The 12,853-nt window shown below is 36.0% G+C and overlaps 2 protein-coding genes across 2 annotated transcripts in view; one reads left to right on the forward strand and one right to left on the reverse strand.

Moving 5' to 3' along the window:
• LOC106875675 (uncharacterized) overlaps positions 1-12,853 on the forward strand; it is a 168,029-nt gene that overhangs the window by 9,865 nt on the left and 145,311 nt on the right. The gene's annotated exons all lie outside the window — the stretch shown is intronic.
• On the reverse strand, positions 10,640-12,429 carry LOC106881917 (zinc finger BED domain-containing protein 5-like). Its single transcript, XM_052972128.1, has one exon. The coding sequence runs from the start codon at positions 11,881-11,883 to the stop codon at positions 11,500-11,502; it is 384 nt and encodes a 127-aa protein (XP_052828088.1). The 5' UTR covers positions 11,884-12,429; the 3' UTR covers positions 10,640-11,499.

Below are 12,853 nucleotides of genomic sequence, written 5' to 3' on the forward strand. Positions count from 1 at the left end.
ATATATGTATGTATATATATATATATATGTATATATATATACATTTTATATATATGTATATATATATATGTATTTTTATATATATTTGTATATATGTATATATATGTATATATGTATATATATGTATATATATCTATATATATGTATATATATGTATGTATATGTATATATATGTATATACTAAGGTTTAAGGATTGCCTTCAAAATGCTCTAATACAGACAGGAATTGCAGCTGATAGTTGGGAAAAAGAGGCACAAGACCATGATGGCTGGAGGAAGATAGTGCATGATAGTTGTTCAAGGTTTGAGAGGGAGAGCTTTAGGAGGGGTCTTAGAAGGGGGAACCTATAGAAATATATATATATATACATATATATATACAATTTTGTTTCTCCGTGTTTTTCTCCTTGTCTCCGTATTCTTTCTGTTGAAGAGCGTAGCTCGAAACGTCAAAGACTTTCCGTATTCTCGAGCGTCATACTAATATATACTTTTGTTATTTACACCACCTGTCCTCGTCTGTTGTTATTATTTGTATATTCTCCCATATATATATGTATATATATATGTATGTATATATGTCATCATCATCGTTTAACGTCCACTTTCCATGCTAGCATGGGTTGGACGATTTGACTGAGGACTGGTGAACCGGATGGCTACACCAGGCTCCAATCTGATTTGGCAGAGTTTCTACAGCTGGATACCCTTCCTAACGCCAACCACTGATCAATGACCTAACCACAAAGAAAAATAATGTTCTCCAGAAAAAGAATTCAGCAAACACCAGAACATTTTTTTTCTGGAGAACATTATTTTTCTTTGTGGTTGGGTCGTTGATGACCTCTTTCTAGCATATTGGATGTCCATCTAGTGGTCATCCTTCTTATACGCATATAATACAATTTTTCTGAATTATCAGATTTTTATATGCTAGATCACTGGTTTTAAATTGAAATTAATATTCAATTTATCACCCTCAGTATATAAATATGTATACGTATTTATATATATGTATATATATACATGTATTTGTACATATATATGATATATATATATATGTATATGTACATGTACATCTATAACGAAAAAAACAAACAGAGAAACGAGACATGCAACACAAAGAGAATACCCCTTCATCAACTGTCCATGTTCCAGCCACTCTGCGTTTCAAAGGCAAGGACAATATGTATCCTTGCTGGAACACTCCTTCCCGCAAAGCAAACCAAATAAAATTTGTAATATTTTGCGGAGGGTGAAAGTGTTAACAAGAACAGGACAGTGAGAACAAAACAGAAAAAATAAATGGTGAGGGCTGTTGAGCCAAGATGATAGAAAAATTATGAATGCTAGGTAGAAGTGCCATGAGAGAAGAGACAGAAAAAAGACGTCTTTTCTTTAGGAAGGCAGTGGACAGAAAGAGAGATCCCCTTTTGTCACGTGTCAGTGACAAGAGATTCAAGGAGGAAGAGTGAGAGAGGGAACAGTGAAAGGGAGAAAAGAATAGGGAAAGGGTAGGAGAGAAAAACAGAAAGAATGAAGAACAAGAGAGGGAGAGAGATAGACAGAGAAGACATAGTAGAAGAGTGCGCATTGAAATTATTAAGATAAAACTTACTTGGAAAAGGATGTGTGGCGTTCTCGTTTCTCTGTTTTTCGTTGTTTGAAAAAAGTTTGTTTTCTGTTTTCGTTTTTATGTTTTTGTTTCTCATTGTGTTTTACGTTTTTTTGATATCCTGTACCCATATATGCATATATGTATACATATAGATGTAGGTATGTACATATGTGTATAGATATATCCATATATTTATATATTATTTATATTCATCATCATCATCATCATCATCATCGTTTAACATCCGCTTTCCATGCTAACATGGGTTGGACGATTTGACTGAGGACTGATGAATCGGATGGCTGCACCAGGCTCCAATCTGATCTGGCAGAGTTTCTACAGCTGGATGCCCTTCCTAACGCCAACGACTCTGAGAGTGTAGTGGGTGCTTTTACGTGCCACCAGCACGAGGGCCAGTCACGCGGTACTGGCAACGGCCACACTCAAAATGGTGTTTTTTATGTGCCACCTGCACAGGAGCCAGTCCAGTGGCACTGGCAACGACCTTGCTCGAATGATTTTCTAACATGCCTCCGGTACAAGGTCCAGTAAGGTGATGCTAGTAACAATACGCTCAAATGGTGCTATTTACGTGCCACTAGCACAGAAGCCAGACAGCTGATCTGGCAATGATCACGCTCGGACAGTGCTGTTAGTGCTCCACTGGTACAGGTACCTGCCATCGAATATGGTTCAATTACGATTTCGATTTCACTTGCCTCAACAGGTCTTCGCAAGCAGAGTTTAGTGTCCAGTGAAGTAAAGATACAAATAAGTGAGCTGGCTACACTTCTGGCAGAGGCCAAAGATTATGCTCTCACTTGGCTTGCTGGGTCTTACACACACATTATTCATGGGATTACTCAATACATATGAATGTCTTTATCTGAGTTTACATGTGTTTATGAACATGTTTTTTGCATCCCCCTACTCCATTTCCTACATATGCTTTTTTCAATGGTAATGCTTTTCTATGAATATGTATAAATGTAAATGCTTTCCCAAACAACATTACACTTCATTTTTGAATCTCTGATAGAGCGATAGGGTGATACTCAAGCACTCAACTATGAATGCATTGCATCTGATAACCGAAACAGGTGTAAGCTAATACAGTTCATGACATAATTTCTTATTCCTTTGTCATTTTAATTTCATATATGTTTATACATACACACACACACACAATACAGAGAAGTATAGAGATGTTTATAAAGGTGTGTGTGTGTGTATGTAAGTGAGTGAGGATCCCTGAAGAATAAAGAAATTATGTAATGTGTAAAAAATGATTGTGTAAATCTGGGTGAGGCCAAGGAGCAGAATGTGGTTTGGTAGAAGTTTTACTGTTAACTTTTGCTGTAAGTTTCAGTTTTGACTTCTTCAGATATGCATATTTTTGAAGAATCATTATGCCGGATGTTTAAAACAAGTCTGAAAAAGATTTTTCAGAAGGACTCAAAACTGAAAAATTACTGAAATAAAAGAGTGGGCAAAAAAATTCTCCAGCTCCTCTGAATTTACTTTTTTTTTCAGAATTGTAATCTATTATGGCTAAGACCTACACATCTGAAGAAATTACAGTATTTGGTGAACTAGATAATTTCTGACTCTATTGTTTAGGAATGACATATGTATGTATGTATGTGTGTGTGCAGTTGTGTACCCAGGCCTGTATGTTTCAGTGTCAGTTTGTCAGAAGAGCGTTTTTGTGAGATGATAATGTTAAGTCTCTTGTCAACAGAGACAGCCCACTTTTTTTATTATAAAGTATCTTTCTTATTTAAGACTGATCAATGTGATTTAAAGGAAATTTGGTTTCAATTTCTGGCAGGTAGTACATGGAAAACCACAATGGGTACCCTTATGTTGATGATACAAGCCTTCATTCTTTTCTAACATTCCTCAAACAAACGTTTTCTACATGTAACCTAGATTCCATATGTCAAACCTGCACTGATTTCATGATTGGTGACCGTGTGAATTTCTAGTAGTGGTGCCAATGTTGTCTCTTGTAACAGCAGAAAATCTCAAGCTCTATCGTTTCTGGATATGATTGAGCTTGAGTATCAAGAAAACGCCATTGTACCACACCACTTGCTAAACATGAGTGAGACTCGGCAAGAGTTTTAATGGTTACTTCAAATGGTGGGTGTCACATCATCTCCCCTGGTAAAGGCACATCCTTACCATAGCCTCATTTGCATCCCAAAAATTGGCCCATCTCTTCTGGGCTAGAAAATATTTCAACACCCAACAATTACTGACACTCTACAATGCTCAAATGAAGCTTATTATGGACTATTGCTCCCACACTTAGGATGAAGCAGAGGCTATGCATGCAAACATTTGTGGTGTCTATTCTCTCAACTGATTAGCATTAAATTACCCAGAGATACTATCAAATCTTTGGCTCCCATGCATACTGTCCCTTCTCTCTATCTTTTCATTTACTATATAGACCTCTGTTCCTCATAACTGTCTGTTCCTATACCTCCTCCATTTTGACATTCCTACCCATTTGTTTCTCTACCATTCAGACCTGGTTAGTCATGTAATCATGCAGTCAGAGGAAGCATTTACTCTTAAGACTTTTCTCAAGAAAATTTTAGTAAGCAAAATGTAACTGAGCAAAATTTAGAAATTGCAGCAATTGGGGATCATCATATCCTTCTAAGTTCTGTCATATATATGGAAAGATTTTTTTTTTTTTTTGCCTTTTGAATTTAGTGGAAGAAGCAGTGTTTATGTCCTTTGCTGGTTTTTCATGACCGGTGAACATGATACATGTCAACACTTGCATCAAAGATGTGAGCAGAGCAGAGATTCTAGAGGCTAGAGTCTGGGAAAATTTAATGTTAGTTGAGTGGCTCTTCTTTGAATGCCATCCAGGATGCCTGTGTGTGTAGAAGCAATACCATACCAGCTTGAATAATGTCATTCTTGAAGCTTTTCAAGTGTGTTTCTTTCATATGTTCTTGTTGTAATGAGGATTATAGATAGTGATGCTGAGAATCTTTTGTCTGACATACTCATGAAAAATGTTCTGCTTTTTTGTAATTGTGGCTAGTTTCTTTGGGGATCAACTCAAAAAGTGCATCTATAGGTTGATTTGTTTATGATGGTTGTGTATCCTTACAGCTAAGTGAGAGAGACTGTTTTCACCATGGCATCAGGTAAGACATTGAGAGAAATGAGTAAGCCCCTGCATCACTGAGCCAAAGAGAGATCCATGCCATGGAAACACCCTTCCTCACCTGTTCCAAAGAAGGTTAAGTTTGTTTCATCTGCAAGGAATGTGATGGCATTGTGTTTATTGACTATCTTCAAAAGGGCCACACCATCAATGGAGAGTATTATGCCAACTTGCTGAGACAGTTACAAAAGCTATCAAAACCAAACTCCCAGGAACACTGATGAAAGGGGTTCTTATTTCAAGAAGACAGTGCTCCAGCAAACAACCCCTTGCTTTCAATGGCTTTGAACTGGTTGGTCACCTTTCTCTTCATTTGGCCCCATCTGACTATCATCTGTTCCCTCAACATGAAAAAGCACTTGGTTGGAGACCAGTATCATGGTGATGATGCCATCATGTCTGCTGTTGATGACTTTTTTGATGAACAGGATGAAAGCTTCTCCAATGGTATCCAAACACTGCAATACCGATGGAAAAAATGTGTTGACTGCAAGGGGACTATATTGAAAAATAAACCTCATTTGGTCACATTCTGTGAGAGTATCTTGGTTGGCCTATGAACTTTTCAGCCAATCCTCACAGAGCAAATCTTTTGTTTGCAATTGTGTCTGAATTTAGCAAGAAAATTCAGGAAAATTTTAATTTGCCCTTGTTTCTACTCTGTAATTATATCTCATGTAAGTGATATCAAAGCAATTTGCCTGAAGAAATTTTTCCATTGTAATTGTTGTATTTGCAAGTTTTAACTGAATAGATTAATGTGACATGAAACAGCTGCTGAAAAATCAATCATTTTTGACAAATACAGGTGTTTGCCCCTGTATTTCATATACTAAAGTTCAGCAACCATAATGCAGTGCCTTGATCCAGAATATTCTATATCATTTCTACAGCAGATACTACTTTTATGAACTTGATAGTTATATTCTGTATCATTGCTCTCATTTGAAATATTTGTTGTATTTATCTATTCTTCATTATCTATATACTATATAACATTTCGTAGTTACCTTTCTAAACATGAAAAATGATTGCTCAATCTTAGAATTGCATATCAAGAAACACACTTCTATCAGATCCATCATAAACTGTGCTAACTTGTCTGTGCTTGCAACATCTCAGTTACAAACTAAACTAAACTACTTACCACGTAAAGCTAATATATTTCCTGCATCATCAGTTATGCACAAATTACACACATTGAAAGTAGTTAAGTTGGTAAGTCCCTGTTTCTTCTAACCCACAAAGCATTTGCGGCTACATATCAACAGGATTTCAGAACACCCTATTGATATAACTGTCTATTTCCCACCTGATGTTAGCAACATAGAAAATGCATATCAAAATAACTATAACATCAACTTCCCTAGATCCAAACTTTGAACCGGGTTGTCAATATGCTGTTGTCTGTATAGCTACAATAATCATGCATTTAAGTTCCTCATTGCTTAACTCAACAAAGACCACTATTGGAGCCTTCAATAATCTAAGAATTGAGTGGGAAGCTGCACTCACCACCAGCCATGTCATTATTGATATCTACAGTGTACATATTCATAATGATATGGTATATGGTAAGATCTTAAGTGTGATTAAATAAGGCATGTAACATATATCTTGTTGAATTGCCCATTTGGGCTATAAAATCTTAGTAAAGGATGTGTGTATTAATTATGGTGTTAACTATAGAAGCTGTTCACTAAACATTGTATAAGCGTTCTATTTGACAGAGCTGTTCTTCAAGTGAATTTAGATGACATTAACACATCCAGTTGTATAAGATAGTGCCTTAGTGAGAAAATGTTGATATCCTCTGAATGTAAAATTTATATTCAAGAGTTTAGAGGCGTGTATACTGTGCTCCTACTGTTTACGGCAACAAACTATACTTGATATTCTTAATGAAGAGACTTTTTTTGCTGTGAAGATAAATGCGACACTAGTAAAATCAACCCTTTCTGCCTGGAAAACCAACAACAACTTAACATCTCAGCTGTGCCACCTTCTGTGTTGTCTACAGCATTCGGGCTCCATATGCAGAATGAGAAAAATTCCCATTCAACTTGTAGAAAACAGCAAAACATCTGATATTCCTAAATGCTTCACATGGCCTGACCTACAGCATTCTTTTATGTTGTATTCAAGCATAATACATTTTTATACTTCTAGAAACATTTTAGAGGTATTTCATTTTGTTGTTGTTTAACCCCTGATCAGTCCTGATGGAACTGATTAAAACAGCTTCAAAACATGATATTGTGTTATTTTCAAATTGTATTAGATAGAAAGGTGTGACTTGAAGAAGGCTTGGCTGCTATTTCTAGCAGTTTCAGTGGCCATATAGAAGGTTCTTCGTTTATATTTCTCATTTTTCAAATGTGTATGTGGAAGGTACTGGGTTCATCTCAATATCTGCCAACATAATCAACAACTTTAACACCATTACAAATTCCCTTAACAACCCTTCTTTTATATAACCTTTACTTTGATACTATTGGTGAGCAGTTAGCACCTTAAGTGATATACCCAAATTAACAATGTTTTATCAATTTAGGTAAGTTGATAAAATACTGAATTATTTGCTCATAAATTGCATATTCAAATCCACTGTGTGAATCACTTTATTCTTCATTAATGATATTGGATTTTGATGCTGGTAGTCTAATTATTTAATGGAAAGAGGCTATCAAGTCAAAAGGGAGCCTATATGTAGTTGCTTGACCTGTTAGAAATAGATGTTAAATCTCCCCCAAATCACACTCTACTGTCTTAAAGAAAGGACACATTTAATATTGATCATATAGTTTGGAAAAACTAAAAGATAAGATAATCACAAACTTTTGATAACAGTTTTTTCTTAATGAGGCCAATCTGGTGTTAAACAACAACATTGATTCATTTCAAGATAAAGGTTTCTGATCTGGGAATGTTACATTTATCTATTATCTGCTTAATTTTCTGGCTTGGCTATTGATACAGTGTTTACAATTACTAAAGTCCCAAACTGCTTAGCTAAATGTCTCTTGTCTTAATAATATGATCTAGTTACATGACCATCTATTACTCCTATTAATATTTATTAATGACATTGCAATCACTGTCACCCTTAATCAAGATCATCATCATAATCACAACCAACTTCAACATAATTAGAAATGTCTGTAACAACCCAATTTGTTCCACCACATAACTCTAATGAAAGTGATAATCCTTTGTCCTACATACATATGAGAAACTACTATCCCCTAAGAGCATCACAACTATTACCACCACCCTCCATAAACCAATTTGATATATCTCTCTTACAAAGACATGAATCACCCCCACCTCCCAACATGATCACTACCTCTACTACAAAATCAAACAGTTACTTAAACTCAATGTTTCCAGCAACACTTTTACCATTAACCCACTATATCACTTTCACTACAACTAATATGTTTCTGGATATCCCACCATTTCTAACACCTGTACCAAGATGAGTCAACAAGAAAGCCTCTGTAGCTGCTTGACCTACTATATTTAACAGCCGAATCTCCTTCGAATCATTTCCTGCCAACTTAATGAAAAGGAGTGTCATATTAACTGATGTAGTTCTAGTTACACAGTTCCTTGATATTACTGTGATTGTAAGTCTATTCAAACCATGCTGACCTAGGGCTAAACAGCAACATAGTACCATCATAAGAACTGCCATGTCTGCTATATTCACCACTAAATTAGTAAATACCACTAATAACACTTGACTACAACTGCCACCACAACAACTACAACCCTATCAATAATGGCTCCCGTTAACACTGCCAACCCTATTAGATTCATCATTAACACTACCATCCAATAAATATCACTACCACCTGTCGCTGCCATAATCAAAAGCTCGTACTAAAGTTCTGACTCAAACTATATTTATATTTTCCCTTCTCTCACTAATTATCCCATTTACTGCTATTCTTGTTATAGTTGTTATCATTGTTAGTGTGACTATCAAAATTGTTGTTTTGAGTGGATGAGTCAGTAACTCATTAAAGCCTTACAGACATGTCCGTCTAATTTAGTTTATATACTAGCAATTTTATTAGCATTACTAAACTCTTTTAGTCACTCTATTGTGTAACATCATTACACTATTTGATCTATTCACAAATGGTTGGTCATGGCAACTGTTACTAGTTTCATTATTAATTGCTAGCAATAAGAATTAACTTGGTAACTTTCTGACTGTTTGACAACTTGCCTACCTATTCACATGCATGCTTGCTTGCTCACTTGTGTCAAAAGTGAAACAATAACATCTCTCTATAGCAGAGGTTCTTAAACTTTTTGAGCCACTGCCCCACCTCATAACCACATAATACCCTCAGCGCCCCCACCCCTATTTTTATGTATAAATAAATATTTTATATTTTACTAGTTTACATATATTATGAATCATTTCATATTTAATATATTATATAATTTGTATACAATACTGTAATAATATTATAAATTCATAGCATCCCCCAATCCACTGCCAAAAAAGAAACCGTCATTACATATTCTTACTCGATAAAATAATGCACAAATTTACACCGCATATTGGAGAAGTCAGCAGTGTAGTGGCATGCATGCTTTTTAAAGGTTTTAATTATATCAGGAGGAGAAGGCTTTGGACTTAACAAAGTGTCTTTGTTAGGCATGAAATTAAATCATCGTCATATTTATTTGTCATAAATTATATATACAAATAATAAACACAGGAAGTGTAGCAGATATGGCTAAGTGTGTCAAAGAAAGACATTTTGGTGTAAGTAGAGAATATATGATGATCTATGTTGAAATATCATAATACAAAACTTAGTGAATTAATTGAATTTTCACAGAGAAGAAATAATCTTTTTCTTCAGGAATATGAGAGAGAAAGGTGTTCGAAAGCATTGAGCTGTTGGACAAAGGTTTCCAAGATCTTCTGATCGTTCAACATTATTCACACTTCAGTCGCAGTTCTCTCTTCGAGGTACAACAGAAACAGATCTTGTCACCTCTCTGTTTCGCAAAAGAACCTTTAGCAGCAACATTCAGCAAAGTGCAGTACACATGCACAGCAATAGTGTTTTGGTAAACGGAGCTTTCCACTTCATAAATGCTAACAATATGTGAAAAAAGGTAGTTAACTCGCTTTGATATATCACTATATTATCCTGTGACAAGCCAATAAGGCATTAGGAAAAAAAAAAAGGAAGCAACATTGTAATACAAAAATCGAAAAATAAAGAACAACATATGCAAACATACTGAGAGCAAGTGTCAGTAGTATGCTGCCCAGAAAGGTAGTTTCCGTATGTAATTTATTACCTCTAAAAAACTATGCACAACTTTACATGAAATAGAAATCATGAAATACAGTGGTCAATAAGTGGTTGCAAGTGCAGGTTTTGATTACTAGTAGTGCAGCAGTGTTAATGGAACAAGAGTCTCCCACAAAAGAAAAGAAATGCATGCAACAAAGAAATGTGTAAAAAAGGCAATGTTATAAGTCCTGTATGAAAGGAATTTTGCACCAATAACAAGAGTTTGTTCGTATAAATGTCACAAAGTTCATGCATTAAAAAAAGTATATGTTGGTACAATGTTCATAGCAAAAGAATAGAGATAAAAGACTAAAGCCATAACAGTATTCCACTAAAACAGCCCATCCAGGTAGGCTTTTAGGAAGGGTTCAATGAGAAGGATGAACTTGGTGAAGTGAAAGTAACCTCTCAATGTCAGGCTGAATAAGCCTGAGATCACCACATTCCGCATGATTCATAGCTTACACCGCTGTTTCGTAAGAAGGCGAGTGACTGCACTGAATCCTCTCTCAACCAAATAAGATGCTGGAAAGGCAATGAAAAACAATTTGACTTTCTTCCAAAGCTCCAGATAGTGGTCACGGATAGCTTTTTGAAGACAAAATACTTGATTGTACTTGCAGAATTTAGGCTTCAATTGAATATCATTTTGAAGAGTTATCAGCTCCTCTTCTAGCTTTCCACTCTCTTCTTCTCCGATGTCAATGAAGGGGATGACAATCTAGTCAGAAACTTGAAGAGCAAACAGATCATGAAATCAATGCTCCATATCTTTGTGCAGTGCGGTGAGGTGTGAGCAAAAGACAAGCAGATCCTCGTCTGCAAGTTTTCCATCCTTTTCAAAATTAGACTAGCAAAGAAACTGGAAAAACTCCCTGCATCCAATTTTGCACTTATACATAACAAGTTTCACTTGAAATGTTGAGATGGTTGACTTAACTTGGATGAGATTAACACCATCTCCTTGCAGCTAGTTATTCACTTCATTGAATTTAATAAGTCAGACAAATATGCAATATCTTTCTTTATACTTATAAAGTATACTCACACTATTTTATACTTATAAAGTATACTCACACTAAGTTCTGGGACGGTGGTATTAAAGAACTCCGTTACTGAATCAAGCAAAGCATAAAAATAATTCAGACAATTTCCCTTTGATAACCACCTCACCTCTGTGTGGAGCAGCAAGTTTTGAAAGTCTTCGTTGATTTCAAAGCAAAGCTGTTGAAACAAGCAAGTATTCAAAGCATGAGATTTGATTTTATTCACGGTGGTGATGACCATGTTTAGGGAATTGTGAAGATGACCTCTGAGGTTTCGTGCAACAAGGTGTTGTCAGTGAATCACGTAGTGCATCAGGCAGGCTGACTTTGAGAGCCGCGTTGACAGCCAGTCATCGATGGTGCACCATCAATTGCAATAGTATTCAGTGGGATGTCCTTTTTGTCAATAAAGCTCTTGATCACATTGAAAATGGATTTACTCTTGCTATTAGTTTCCAATAGTCTGGCAAAGAGTAATTCTTGGCCCTCTTTCACAAAACGAACATATACAAGGAGGATGGAATCATTACCTGGCAAAGTAGACTCGTCCAACTGCAAGCTGAATTCTGTTTTCTTCAGAATTGTGCAGAGTTGGTCTTCGACGTCTTCTGCCATTTCATCAACTCTCCTCTGGACAGAGCTATTACTCAGAGGAATACCTTTGATAATTGGCTCTGGTGCCTTGTGTAGTACCATCTTCAGGACTTCTTTTACAGCTGGTAAGATTAGCTGTTCTCTTATTGGGTGAGGTTTGCTGGACTTCGCAATGAGAAGTGATATGTTATAAGAAGCACTCAAACCATCACTAGATTAACTGGATGAACTCGAGGAAAAACTTCCAAGTTATTTTAAGGGATTGAAAATAATTCAAATTTTTTTCTTCTCTATCAAGATGCCTTTTATTTAAGTGTTCTTGAAGCCTTGATGGTTTCATCACTTCATTTGTAAAAGTCTTTTCAGAAAGTAGACGAATTGGTTGCTTTTCTTTGTGTGGAGTTACAATAAACCCATACTACTCCAACACCGCTTGACAACCAGTTTTGATTTGAGGGTAGCTGCATCAAATACCATTCTACACAAAGTGCCACATATTAAAGGAGGATCTCAGTAATAACAGTGTAGCAAAACGGCAGTGCTCCAGCATGGCCACAGCTATGAGCTGAAACTACAAAAAAAGCAAAAAAAAAATATATATATGTATTTGGTGCTCCAGCATGGCCGCAGTCGAATGACTGAAACAAGTAAAAGAGTAAAAGAGTATATATTTATATTTATATATATATATATGTACTTATATATTCATATATATATATTTGTATATGTGTATTTATATATTTATATATTTGTGACATGCGTAAGCTCGCAAGGAATGAAGCCAGTATGCTCCGTTGGATGTGTAATGTCAATGTGAATACCCGTCAGAGTGTAAGTATCTTGAGAGAAAAGCTGAACATTAGAAGCATCAGTTGTGGCGTGCAAGAGAGACGATTGCGCTGGTATGGACATGTGGTGAGAATGGAGGAGGATAGCTGCGTGAAAAAGTGCCACACCCTAACAGTTGAGGGAACCCGTGGAAGAGGTAGGCCCAGGAAGACCTGGGCTGAGGTGGTGAGGCAAGACCTTCGTACATTGGGCCTCACCGAGGCGATGACTACTGCCCGAGACC

Source organism: Octopus bimaculoides, chromosome 12 (genome assembly GCF_001194135.2).
Source record: "Octopus bimaculoides isolate UCB-OBI-ISO-001 chromosome 12, ASM119413v2, whole genome shotgun sequence".
In the NCBI taxonomy this organism is placed as follows: domain Eukaryota; kingdom Metazoa; phylum Mollusca; class Cephalopoda; order Octopoda; family Octopodidae; genus Octopus; species Octopus bimaculoides.

Bases quoted from the DNA above. Each gene is read 5' to 3' on its own strand.
- LOC106881917 (XM_052972128.1), bottom strand. From the start codon at position 11,883: ATGGTACTACACAAGGCACCAGAGCCAATTATCAAAGGTATTCCTCTG.